Source organism: Sesamum indicum, linkage group LG4, assembly GCF_026168435.1.
Source record: "Sesamum indicum cultivar Baizhima isolate 11 linkage group LG4, ASM2616843v1, whole genome shotgun sequence".
In the NCBI taxonomy this organism is placed as follows: domain Eukaryota; kingdom Viridiplantae; phylum Streptophyta; class Magnoliopsida; order Lamiales; family Pedaliaceae; genus Sesamum; species Sesamum indicum.
In genome coordinates, this window is record NC_142660.1 from 9,901,095 (window position 1) to 9,913,685 (window position 12,591).

At 34.7% G+C, this 12,591-nt stretch overlaps 1 protein-coding gene across 1 annotated transcript; it reads right to left on the bottom strand.

The window, feature by feature from the left end:
- Positions 1-5,963: 5,963 nt before the first annotated feature.
- On the bottom strand, positions 5,964-12,281 carry LOC105160153 (ARM repeat superfamily protein). Its single transcript, XM_011077417.3, has 7 exons — positions 11,692-12,281; positions 10,720-10,811; positions 9,909-10,059; positions 7,560-7,687; positions 7,268-7,426; positions 6,997-7,182; positions 5,964-6,826 (listed from the first exon to the last, which is right to left on the bottom strand). The coding sequence occupies exons 1-7, from the start codon at positions 11,945-11,947 to the stop codon at positions 6,587-6,589; spliced, it is 1,212 nt and encodes a 403-aa protein (XP_011075719.1). The 5' UTR covers positions 11,948-12,281; the 3' UTR covers positions 5,964-6,586.
- Positions 12,282-12,591: the final 310 nt, after the last annotated feature.

Genomic DNA, 12,591 nt, shown 5'->3' on the forward strand with positions numbered 1-12,591 from the left:
CACCCTTGCTTGTGGTTGAGGCTGACTACTTTGTCTTGTAGATGTTGTGGAAATGTTCCCGCTACCTCGACCACCTCTACCTCGTCCTCTGCTTGTACCTGCCCGTTGTGAGTTTTCCCCCACAATGCTAAACTCTAAAGTCTAAGGTCTTTTAGAATTATCCCTCCATGTAGGACAGTCCCTGATAATGTGTCCTGATTGATGGAAACGATGACATACAATTGGTTGAACTCCCCAACATTCACCAGTATGTCTCCTACCGCAATTAGCACAAGAGGGAATAGATCTTCCACTGAACGATCTGGCTGGACCGGGTCTTGCTCCAGATCTACCCCAAGTAGGCCCGCCTCTACTAAAAAAACTGAAGAAGACCTGCTAGTCTGACCTACTCCTCGGCCTCTGAACCAACCCCTCTGCGAATCAGAACCCCTAAAGGAAACTGCACCACGTTATCCCGCTATAAGATTCAGGTTACCTATCAATTTCTTTCGTTTAGCTTCAGTAGAACTCCTTTCAATTGACGTCTCTTCTGCCCTTAGTGCCGCTTCCAGCAGTGCACCATAACTTGGAGGTTTGATTGCTATTTTCTCCCGAATCTCAAGTCTCAACCCCCTTTCAAATCTGTCTCTTCTCAATTCATCGGTACTCACTTCTTCTAGGGCATATTTTGACAATCTCACAAATTATAGTTCATATTCAGCAACAGATAACTCATTCTGCTTTAATTCAAGGAACTCAACTTTCTTACGGTTTCTGTAGACCGGCGGAGTATATTTGTCAGCAAATTCTTTCAAAAAGTCATTCCATGTTAAAGTAACAGGTCGATTCTTGCTGTTTTCCACCAGTCTAAGGCATCTTTCTCCAGTAAGGACACTTCATACCTCAACTTTTGCTCAGAAGTACACTCGATTCTGTCCAACACCCTTTCCGTATTTCTCAGTCATTCTTCTGCTTCAGCAGGGTCAGTTGTACCGACAAATACCTTCGCCCCCTGTCTCCTCACTATTTCGTAATTCTTGTCAATAACTGCATCATGTGGCTGTGATGGTAGCGGTGGAGCCATCCTCTGCATCATTTCCATAAACTATTGCATAAAATAGTTTATTTCTGATTGTGGGGCATTTCTATTTTGGGGTTCTAACCCCTGATGTTCTGATGCAGAATCATGACCCTGTACAGACTATAATGACTCAGTTGGGCCAGCAGCGTTTTTCCTTGACTCTTCCATCCTATATGAAATGCACACATGTGAGTAGTTTCCTAGTATATACATCTTACGTATAATATTATATTTCATCTATTATCCTTAGGGAATCTAATCCCTACTCTGATACCACCTAATGTAGCACCCCCTTTGCTACAAGGTCATAACAGTCATACTTATAGTAATTCCTTGTATTTGTATATAAATGCACATAATTATCTAATCAATATGCATACGTAATCACAACTTTATAACGATATAGTCAACCCACAACATCACACATATACAAATCAAACACCACAGTTGATCTCTACGCCTATGTTCTCTTTATACAAACAAAATAAGATTTGTACTCTAGCTGACAAAGAGGAGAAAACAGCATACTGGCCCGACCTGCCTGAGTATAGCGCGTAGACCTATTCTTCAACAGTCAGACACCTCAAAGTCTACTCCTGAAAGAAAATATCAACAGAGGGATGAGCCTGCCACTCAATAAGTAAATAATCAGCCCTATCTATATATGTATATCAAACACAGCCCAAATAGGACAAGTAGGCAACATGCATGGATTACAGTGAATTTAATTCCAACATAATCAATTGTAGTACACCACATAGCTATCTCACAAATAAATAATCAATTAAGCTTTATTTTTCCTAGTTTGCTTACCAGAAGGTGATATCGTGTTTTTTTCCGTCAACTCAATCTCACCGTTATATAAATTTAAGTGAATCCCCTTGACAGTCGGCTCATCAATCTTATTTCGCATCATAGCTCTTTCAATTTGCATCATAGCTCTTTTATTTCGCATCATAGCTCTTTTCACATCACATCTTTTTCATATCGCATCAAAGTTATTTTCATTTCATTTCTTTCTCATAACGCATCAAAGCTCTTTTAATTTCATTTCGTCTTATAGGCTTTTCAACACATCAAGGGGTATTCACACCACAATTATATTCAATTTCCACCACTCCCTCCTTTCCACATATCACCATTCTTGTAAGCAACTAGTAACGTAGAACAATATATCAACATATTCTCATTCCAAACATCCACAACACATCAAACAACAAACATAATATTTCAACACACTTCCTCATTTTACGTACATAATATCGTCAATCAAATCAAATCATTCACCACTCATACATTTTCAGATAAATCAATATCAGCATGAACCACAAATTCATATAACAGTAAAACAATATCAGCATGAACCACAAATTCATATAATAGTTAAACAATATCAGCATGAACCACAAATTCATATAACAGTAAAACTACAAATAAAAAGGGGACATATATAGATAATACTAATTATTTACTTACCTCGACCTTACAACGCCTTTATCTATTCAATAGATAGATTCGGTCTTTTCACTTTACCCTCATATCCTATAATGAGTTATACCACATACAGTTAATATATCGAGAATATCGTAACTTCTTTTAAATATAATATTAAATATTATTCGTACAATTTCTAATAATTCTTCAATATTCCATTTCTATCCAAGTACAAATCTTCATTTTTCCTCTTTATTAACATACCATTTATTAAATATAATTTTCGAAATATTTCTATGAATTTTCTATCAATTTCTCGCTATTATATAATTTAAATTAAATAACAATACGTAGAATTGCGTATTTGGTTAACAATTCCGATGAAATTGTATAAATTGGCTATAGCAACATTCAAATCTAATAAATTTAATAATCTAATTAACCAACGATATCATTTTTATATTCGATTTGATATTTAATTCGACACTATTTTAAATAGCCAAATTCGTAAAATATTCCAATTAAATAGTATATCGCTTAGTATAAACAACATTTAATAAACGGACTAATTAAATAATATAATTATATAAATTAATAAAAATTAAAATTACAACCTTTCGTACCTCTGTTTCCTTTTTCTTTTTCCACAAAAAATGTGTGTGTATTGTGTGCAATGTATATGTGTGTGAATGTATGTGTACAAGGAACAACAACAAAAAGAAAGAAAAGAAAGAGAAAGAAAGAGAGAGTGAGGCGGTGGGGTGGTGGCCCCACCTCCCACTCTCAACTCTCTCTCTCCTACTATATGTATATATATATACATATTATTTTTATATATATAATATTATTATTATTTTATTTATTTAATTAAACTTTTCTAAAAATATCATTTACGTCCTTCCTAATTTTCTTAATTAATATAAATTATTCCAAAATATTATAACGAACTCCTATTTAATTCATTCAAGTGTTATTATATTCCAATTATGACCCATAATTTATTAGCTAATTAACTAAATTTCATGAAAATTTACCAATTAATCCTACAATTATGTAGTATAATATTTGGGGCGTCACAGGGCTAGTCCTTATTATTTAATAAGTTGGATCTTATTAATTAATAAAGACAAGCTGGAGTTATGTATTTAATTAGATTGAATACAAGTTGGGCTCAATTAAATAGAATTGTATTAAAATTAAATTTAAATAAAGAAATCATTGGGCTTTTATTTTTACTTAGTAAAACTCATGGAAGCCCTTTTGAGCCTATGGGAAAAATTCCATGGAAGGAAATAAATGGCTAGCAAATTGCAATTTTGGAAAGTGCAATTTTTAGTCATTGTTGGGGATCTCTTTACTTGAAATAAAGAGAAATATATATTGTAGATAGAAAAAAAATGTATTTAGACACATTCTTAACTATCAATACAAGATATATATATATATGTCACATAATTATTTAAAAAAATAATTATCACATTATTAAACAACAAAAAAAAAATTCCCTCCTTCCTAGCACCTCTGGGCCGCCCCCTCTCTTGTGCACTTGGAGTGATTTTTCTCTTGTTATCTTCTAGTAAAGAAAACATAGAGATTCTGATTCCAGTGTGGTGTGGACAAATTAGAGAATTCCTACATTTGAACCTCAAGTGAAGAACATTTCAACCAACGTTAGAAAACGAAGGTATCATAAACCTTCTTTATTTTTCGATTTATGTAATTTTCACCTTAACCCTATGTTTGTTTATTTTATTATACATCAAACACCCGAGAACTTCAAGGGTACACTCCTTGGGTTCATTATTTTCTATGCTTTAATTTTATTATTATGCGTTTTTATTTACCGATTTTGCTAGCACGTTTCTGGGTTGTACCACGTGATCATTCACCCCCATGTCAGATTATATGTGTTGGAATAAGGGGAATATCTCCTTTCCGGTGGTCCAAAAAATTCTTATATGACATTAGCATGCTCCGTGGGTTCTTAAAGCATAGGGCAATCAATCGGTGGGGTGCCCCATGGAAGTGCATGTTATGGCTAGTGAAAAGACTAGAAAACTTAAAGAATAAGTAAAATTTTAATCCATAATTTAAATGCACATTTGTTTTGGTGAGTTTATCACACAAAAAAATGTATAAAAACCTAACAGAGGTTAATAGAATATTCTAGTTGGACAGGCGTCAAAATCGTGAAAGAAAAAATATTTATAATTAAGCCAAAACTCAAGGGAGTTTGTTGCAATTTACGCGTATTGAAGAGACTAGAAGATCTTAAATAAAGATATGTTGAGCTCACAGTTTTTTGGATAACTTAAAAAATCCTAAATACTTTATTTTGAAATTCTATTAGCACTTTAGAAACAAAATTACCAAAAAAATTTATATAACTTATGCTTTCTGAAACATTTTAAAAATATTTTGAAAAGCTTATAAGCTCAACCAAACCCTCTTATATGCATCATTTTGTATTGAGTTTTAGGGATAATTACACTTCACTTCCCTAAAGTTTAATATAATTACACATAGATCTCGTATGGTTGGAAAATTACATGAAGCAAGCTGAGATTTGCTTTGTCTAATATATAAGTCTCTCAGTTAGTCAAAATTCACTGAATTTGTTGATATTAACAAAAAAAACTAAATAAAAATTGATATCTACACTCGGTTAATTTATTACTAACTTATTGCATGTCAAACAATTTTCTTCAAACTACGCTACCCTTATAATAGCGAAAATATACCTCCTCACATGCATTAATGCATAAAGACGTACGAGGGTAATTTGGATATAAAAAATTTATTTGTCCTACAATAAATCAATAATAAGTCAATTGTGATTAAATATTTTTTTTTTTTTGTTAATATCAACAAATTTAATAATTTTAATTAACTGAAGGACTTATTTATTAAATCAAAGCAACTATTAAAGGTGCCAGAGTGTAATTTTTCAAATTGCAGAGAATCTACATATAATTATATTAAACCTTAGAGGAAGAGGGTGTAATTATCACTTGTTTTTAATGGATGCTGGAGACGACCTAGCTACTTTAATGGTGAATTGAATTTTGTTTTTTTTTTTTGGCAAATTTTGTTGCATTTCTTTTTTGGGAAAGGTAAATTTCATAAATGGAAAAAAGAGGTATAATATAACAGTGCTCGTATGATATGTTATCCCTCGACAGATCAAAGGATACGCCATAATCTATAAAGTGCACTAGAGCTAATAGAGCTAGGAAGATTTTTGCTAAGAATCCATAGTCTGACGTCCTCTATGATTAAGCTAGCTAACGTAGCCGGCGACCTCGAAATATACTCAAACCGTCTCATGTTGCGTTTCCTCCAAATATGGTAAACGCATGCCCCAAGTATACATTTTTTATTACATTTCATAGATACATCTCTCATGTATAGAATCCTAAAAATAAAATTTATAACATACTCTTTATACACGTAGCATGTAAATATGAAATAAAAAATAAAATGCAACATAATTTGTATTAGAAAATCCAATCCGCTTAAACAGTGCTGCTAGACAACATTTATTACAGCCACAGGGTCCTGATTGGAGAGGATGGCCAAATATTTATTAGCCAAATGTACTGCAGTGGTAGTTTGAACTCAAACACTGCAGCATCAGTCAGGCCTCGTCATATAAGGCAGTGCATTACCAACATCTAGAAAACAATTATGTACAAAGCTTGGAAATAGTACAAATTATGGATATCACTCAACTATTTTGTTTGGGGTCCAGTGTGTCTCATGCCGAGGGAATCAGAGGTGTTAAGTTATGAAGCACTTGGGATAAGTGAAGGTAAACCATTTTGTACAAAATTCTACACCCAAGTTTAACCTGTAGTTCTTGTTTGTTTGCTACTGTATAACACTGACATTTTTAGACAAGATACGCGTTCTTCATAGCATTGAGAAAGTGTCAACTGATTTTCATCCCTAACTACATATTTCTCCCAAGAACAGCAAGAACGTGACAGCACGGCCGAAAAATACTGTCCAGGCAGCCACAAAAGTGATATTAATCATGTTGAAACTGTTGTAACCTGCCACATCTCATGTAACAGTCACACTTCAATTTCATTAACTCAATGCAGAATCTGTTGTTCTCCTCACCTTATCCAGCTCTCCAAGGAAAATAGCCTCAACTTCTCCTCGAAGATTTTCCATATCCTGAGCATATTCTTTGAATTTATCGTCAACAATCAATTGCTGCAACTGTTCCCTCATCCTCTGCAGTGCTAAATCCAGTCCACAGACTTCCTTGAAGACAAGAGCATCAGTAGATCTCAGCAACAACAGTTTCTTAACTGCATATAGAGCCTGCAGAACTTAAACAAGCATACATGAGGAAGGGTACATAATATAGAATTCAAAACTGAAACATGGTTAGGCCTATGAAGAAACACGTCATCAACTACCAATACAAAAAAATTTGGAATCCAAATGGTGATTCAATAATCAAGTTCTCAGGGTTAACAACAATCAAAGACCTTCTCCTGGAGATCAAGGTCTGCTGATGCCATTAGATCAACCACGGATTTTAACAACAAATGATTGCTGAAGAAAGGCGGTTCTTTGCTTTTTCTGCTGTCCAATTGGCACTCAACCAGATCAGCCAAAAGAAACACAGACTTCCGGCGTAATCTGATATCACTGCTTGAGTTACTTAGAATGTTCTGTGAGACAATACAAAAACAACAATTAGAGCTGATAAATACGCATCACACGTGCTATATTACTCTTCAGTATTCAACCAATCACCTGAAGCATCATGTCTCCAGCTTCCATATAGAATAACTCTTGGCCCTCCAGATTATTTCTAATCAAGGCTGAAATAGCATATAACGCTTTTGTGGCTTCTTCAACGTAATTGGAACGTGCCATATCCATTAACTTGGCCAGTGTCCCAAGCTCCAAAATCTGAATAATACCAAATTTTAGATAGCAGTTGAGTCATGTGACTCTTCATCCAGAAACTATTACTCAGATTCTGAAGTGCAATGCGGAAAGCACAAGAACACTTTTGACATTTATTAAAAAAGCTAAGACATACCTGGTTCTGAACAAAAGGATTATTTTGGCTGGCTTTGCCAAGTATCCATGCAGAAATAGTTCTTATCTCTGGGTCTACATTGTCGAGTTCCCTTATGACAGCAGTGAGGCCCCCAAGTTTGTGCAGATCTGACAATAAAACAGAACAATGTCTATTTTGTGACACTGAAGATATACCAATTATAACACAGCAATTGCACCATTAAGAGTGCAGCAAATTTATGCCCAAAGGATTAGACAATTATGCTTTTCTTTTCCTTTTACTTCTAAAAGCAAACAAAAATTAAAACAAAAGAGAAAGCAAAAATGTGGTACTTGGTTCCCACAGATTCAGATGTTGCTTTCATTGTCAAATAGAAATCGTATAATGTGATCCCATTTTCACTCAAGTGGTACCCACTAAGCTATGGTACAAATGCAATGCCTACACAAGCAACACAAATCTTGCATCTCCCAAACATGAACTATTTGTTGTGTGGTGCTCTTATTGCAAATATTAATAATATCTGACTATACTAACTCCCTAATTGTGCCTTCATCCAAGTTTATCGCACCCACTATCCAGAATATGGGCCTAAATCTAAAAAAATATGAACTTCTAATGAGGAATCCCAATTCATCAGGTTTCTTATTTCCTAAAAGAGAAATTTTCCTCCCAAGAACCACCTCTTACATTAGGCTCCATTTGGTTTGATGAGAGGAAAGGGGAAATGAAAAGAGGAGTGTGAGAACCTGATTTATACAGGGGATGTATAACACTCTCTTGTTCCTTATAGTGAAAGAAATCTCAAATCATTCGCCTTATATGGTAGAATTAAATGATTATTTTGTGGTTTTACAAATTCATTTTCTCACATACTAATTCATGAATAAATTACTATTGAATAATTCAAGTTACTCATAACGGACTCATAAATTGATCACTTCAAAGCACTTCAACAATAGTAAGCAAAAAGCGAGTGTAAAAATGGAACTGTTTCTTCTCGTGCTATGTACGATGGCATGAAGAAGGATATGCTACAGATACTATTAACAGGACCAAGGGATAAGTAGGAAGATAAATAAAATAAAAAAAGTTGGAAAGCAATTGTATTTATGGACAATATGATGATAAAAATCAAAATGAGAAATTCTTCTATCCTTCGAGCTATTTTTACTTTTCTATCCAATTTCGGAGTAGAAATAAACAGATTTCAAAGGAATTTTCATCTAATCCTGTTTCGCTTCCCTTCTTTTATTCTTCAATCCAGAAATGATTTTTCTTATACTTCCATTTCCTTTTACATTCACCTTTTAACTTAACGTCTTAACCCATATAGCTCTTAAGTATCACTTTGACACCATAGCACCCACCACCAACAACTCTCAATCAGTACTTTTCAAAATCTTGCAAAGATAACGAAAATTTTTTCAACTCTCATCTAAAATTCCAACAGAGTCAAATAAGAAGTGTAATTTTGGAAGAAACGAATTTCCCAAGTTCATTTTTAATTTCTCACAATTCAGTGAAAAATATTTCTCGTAACTTCAGAAAAACTATAATTGCAGTTTACCTAAATAAACCAAGTTTTGCATAAGAAATAAAATTTACCCATAATAAATTTGTTGTCACCGCACCCATAATACTTTTTATCTATCTTATTCCTTCTCCTTTCTCCCCCTTGTTTGCCATTTTTAAAGTGATCTGAATTTTGCATGTCATGTTCTTCCTGCACAGCAGAAACCTCATAGTTCCTCTTTTCTTCTCCTTTTTCCACATTTCTTATTGTTCACTTTCCCATAATCTGTGGGTAGAATTTTAATTAGTACTACTTCTAAATCTATTCCAACTCTGCACAGATATACTGATACCAGTTTAGGGTTTTTACATCTCTGCAGTTCTTTTTATGCCCATGTAAAATTCTAGCTACTTCTAATATTTAGGATCCAGGAATTGCTAGATACTGTCAGATTGATTATCAATACATATTAGCTTACAAGGTTATTGCTGTATTCACAAAAAAAGTTAAGACATGGGTCAAAGAGTAAAAGATTGTAACTATTCATAGTCTTATAATCCACTTAATATCTCATTAGGTTTCCTGATGTTGCATTAATTCTTCACTACAATTATGAAAATCAGTAGTTAGATATAGCTTAGCCAAAAACAGCCTTCAACGACTTCTTCACTTTATCAGCTTCTCCTTCATAATTAAATGTATCAAAGAATTCTTAAACTCAAAATTCACAAAAATTTGAATTTTACCCTTATCCTTTTTTCCAGACAAGGGGTATGCTCTCTTTAAATTTACTTTACTGGTAGAGGCAAGAAATGCCAAGTCTTTGGCTGGAGGCTGTAAACTACACATACCATTCGCATTGTCTATTGGCTCAACAAGTATCAATAGCTCCTCAAGTGCACGACGGCGATCCTCCAAAGGTACAGACAAGTTATTCAAATCATCTATTGCAATTTTCATCAATTTTGCATCTGATGGTGTATTTAATTTTTCCATTAGTTCCTGTGCCAGCATGCAAAAGGCAACAGTATCAGATACGCAGAAATAGACACAGAACATAGAAATGGTTTTACCTTTAATTTAACATAAAAGAAACTCATTATTAAGTTCGGAAATGACACAGCAGCTGCGTATTGATTCATGATGGTTTGAAACTTCCACCAGATCAGTAGGTTGTAGATGATGCAAAATTTATTACAACATGTTGCTAATAAGCAGGATCAAACAGCAGTGGCACAAATTAATAAGCATTTTATCGACCCCTTATCCTCTAGCATATACAAAAGCTTTTATGTAAAATGGATAAAGTAGATATCAAAAATGTTATATCCATAACAACATTAGTAAAACCCAGCAGCAAAACTGAAGCCACAATTGGAGAGGAAGTTCTGGGAGGACCTACTGGTATCCCTTCCCTAAAAACCTCATGGAAGGATGCTAGCAGAACCCATCAGAGTTCAATAAAGAAAATTGAAGCTCATTAGGATCTTTATTTGACAAAGGCTTTAACATGAAAATAAGCATATTGATCTGATGTTGTAATATACACTGAGAAAAGCAGAAGCCTGCTAGTAGTAGTAACCATAATACAATTTTGTAATTCAATAACACAAAAGTAACTCGTTCTTTTAGGATCTTAATTTCACAAACTATATACATTACCTTTATTTCCATCTGACGTTGCTTCAGGTCCTCAGGAGACAAGTGCTGGATGTCTAATGTAGCTTCCTTTAACTTTGCTGGATCTGAATGGCCTGCATCAATTTGGAAGGACCAATTTTTAAAAAAGAATAAAGAGGGCCAAAAGTTTGACTAGAATAATAATCTGTTTCATATTCCAACATTCCAAATAGACTTCATGATTGCCTCAAACGTTAAGATTATTGGTTATTTTCATTTTCTTGGTCCATTAGCAACAGCCTCTCAATTTGCATTTAACTGGAACCTCAGAAATAGTCCATTCAGGTTTTAGTACAGGCGCACACAGTCAACGAGCTATAGCAGAACACCATTTGTAATCTGCTGCAGTCAATTTAACCTAGCACCGAAATGATCCTAGGTTCATGACATAGATGGCGTAAATGAAGGACAGTTTTTTGGCTGTCTTCAAGATAACAATTCTTGGAACCCAGCAATCAGAAAATGATCAGCCAGACCAAAGCACACAGAAAGTTAACAACCATCAACACATTCACCACGAGCTGAACAGAAAGTTATGGAAAGCATGTCAATGGGGCACTTGTACGTGCGCTTTACATTCTTTTGAACTTTTATCTTAGTAATTAAACACATACAAAGGCATGAACTCTCGTATAAGCAAAAGGACCTTGAATAGAAAAGGAGTCGAGCATCCCAACTAGGTTTAATCTTATAAGAATTGACCCTGAGCTGCCACAAAGTAGCTTATCTGGAATAATCAACCTAGAACAACTAATTTTGCTGAACATCAGAACTAAAAGCTTTATTTCTATTTCCTAGACTGAATTTTGCAAGATTGTAACAAACCCACACCTCAGAACCTCAGAGAAGAGCTGCGGCATAGGTGTAAAACAAATAAGAAGAACAAAGTTGAAACGAACTCAATATCAATATAAAAAGCAGAAGCAGAAGCAGAAATGGAGATGGAGGAAATACCAATAGCCCACTGTAACATCCCATCCAGGGAAGAGAAGCCGCCATCCAAATGCCGTTCCTCCTCATGGACTGTAGGGTCACTCAAATCATCATTGGCTTCGGGTTTCCATCTCAAGAGATCTCCTTCCTCTTTTGCAGTGGACCAAAACAGTCCTACCGACGACGACTTATTCACGCGTTCTGTACGAGCAATCCCCATTAACAGCAACACCAACAACGCCGCCACTGTCGTCGAGATTGACATGGATATCCCCATCTCTGCTTATCTTTTTTGTTCAATTACAATGATCAAGAAGGGACGGCTAGCCTTCTGGGTAGTATTATTCTGAAGATAGTGATACGTCTCCTCCTCCTCCCACTCCCAGTCGTCGTTTGTGCTAATCTCTTGATTCAGACATGTCAAATCTGGAATCTGCTGCTTTTCAAATTACTGATTGTTTTTGGTGGGATGAAGTGATACAAATACTAGAGACAGAAGGTACTAGACGACGGAGGACTGGGCCTAGTGACAGTTTTGTTCTTCTCCACAGTTCATAAACAAGGTGGGTTTGGATCAGTGGTTAGGGCTCGCACCGATTTTTCTGGACTCGTAAATTGATAAAACTATGTGATATACACTAGAAAACACTTTTTATGCAAGGCTGACTCGAAATCAGAACGGAAAAATTTTAAAAAAAGAAAAATCTATTACTACTAAGACAGGTTATGAACAGTTTTTGGTTTATTATTTTTATTTTTTTATTCTTTTTCTACATTTACATGAAGCGGGGCCGTTTCGTAGTTCGCTCTTTTGAAGCGCGGTCATTTCAATTCTTTCGCGTTTAATAACGATAGTTGTCTACCACAGCATCAATTTTGGTCCAATGTATTAGTTCTTTTTTCCCTTGACTGCAAACGAAA

Bases quoted from the DNA above. Each gene is read 5' to 3' on its own strand.
- LOC105160153 (XM_011077417.3), bottom strand. From the start codon at position 11,947: ATGGGGATATCCATGTCAATCTCGACGACAGTGGCGGCGTTGTTGGTG. The intron at 7,688-9,908 runs GTATGTGTAGTT...TTTTATTGTCAG, and splicing joins GCCAATAGACAATGCGAATG to ATCTGCACAAACTTGGGGGC. The intron at 7,427-7,559 runs GTATGTCTTAGC...GGTATTATTCAG, and splicing joins ATCCTTTTGTTCAGAACCAG to ATTTTGGAGCTTGGGACACT.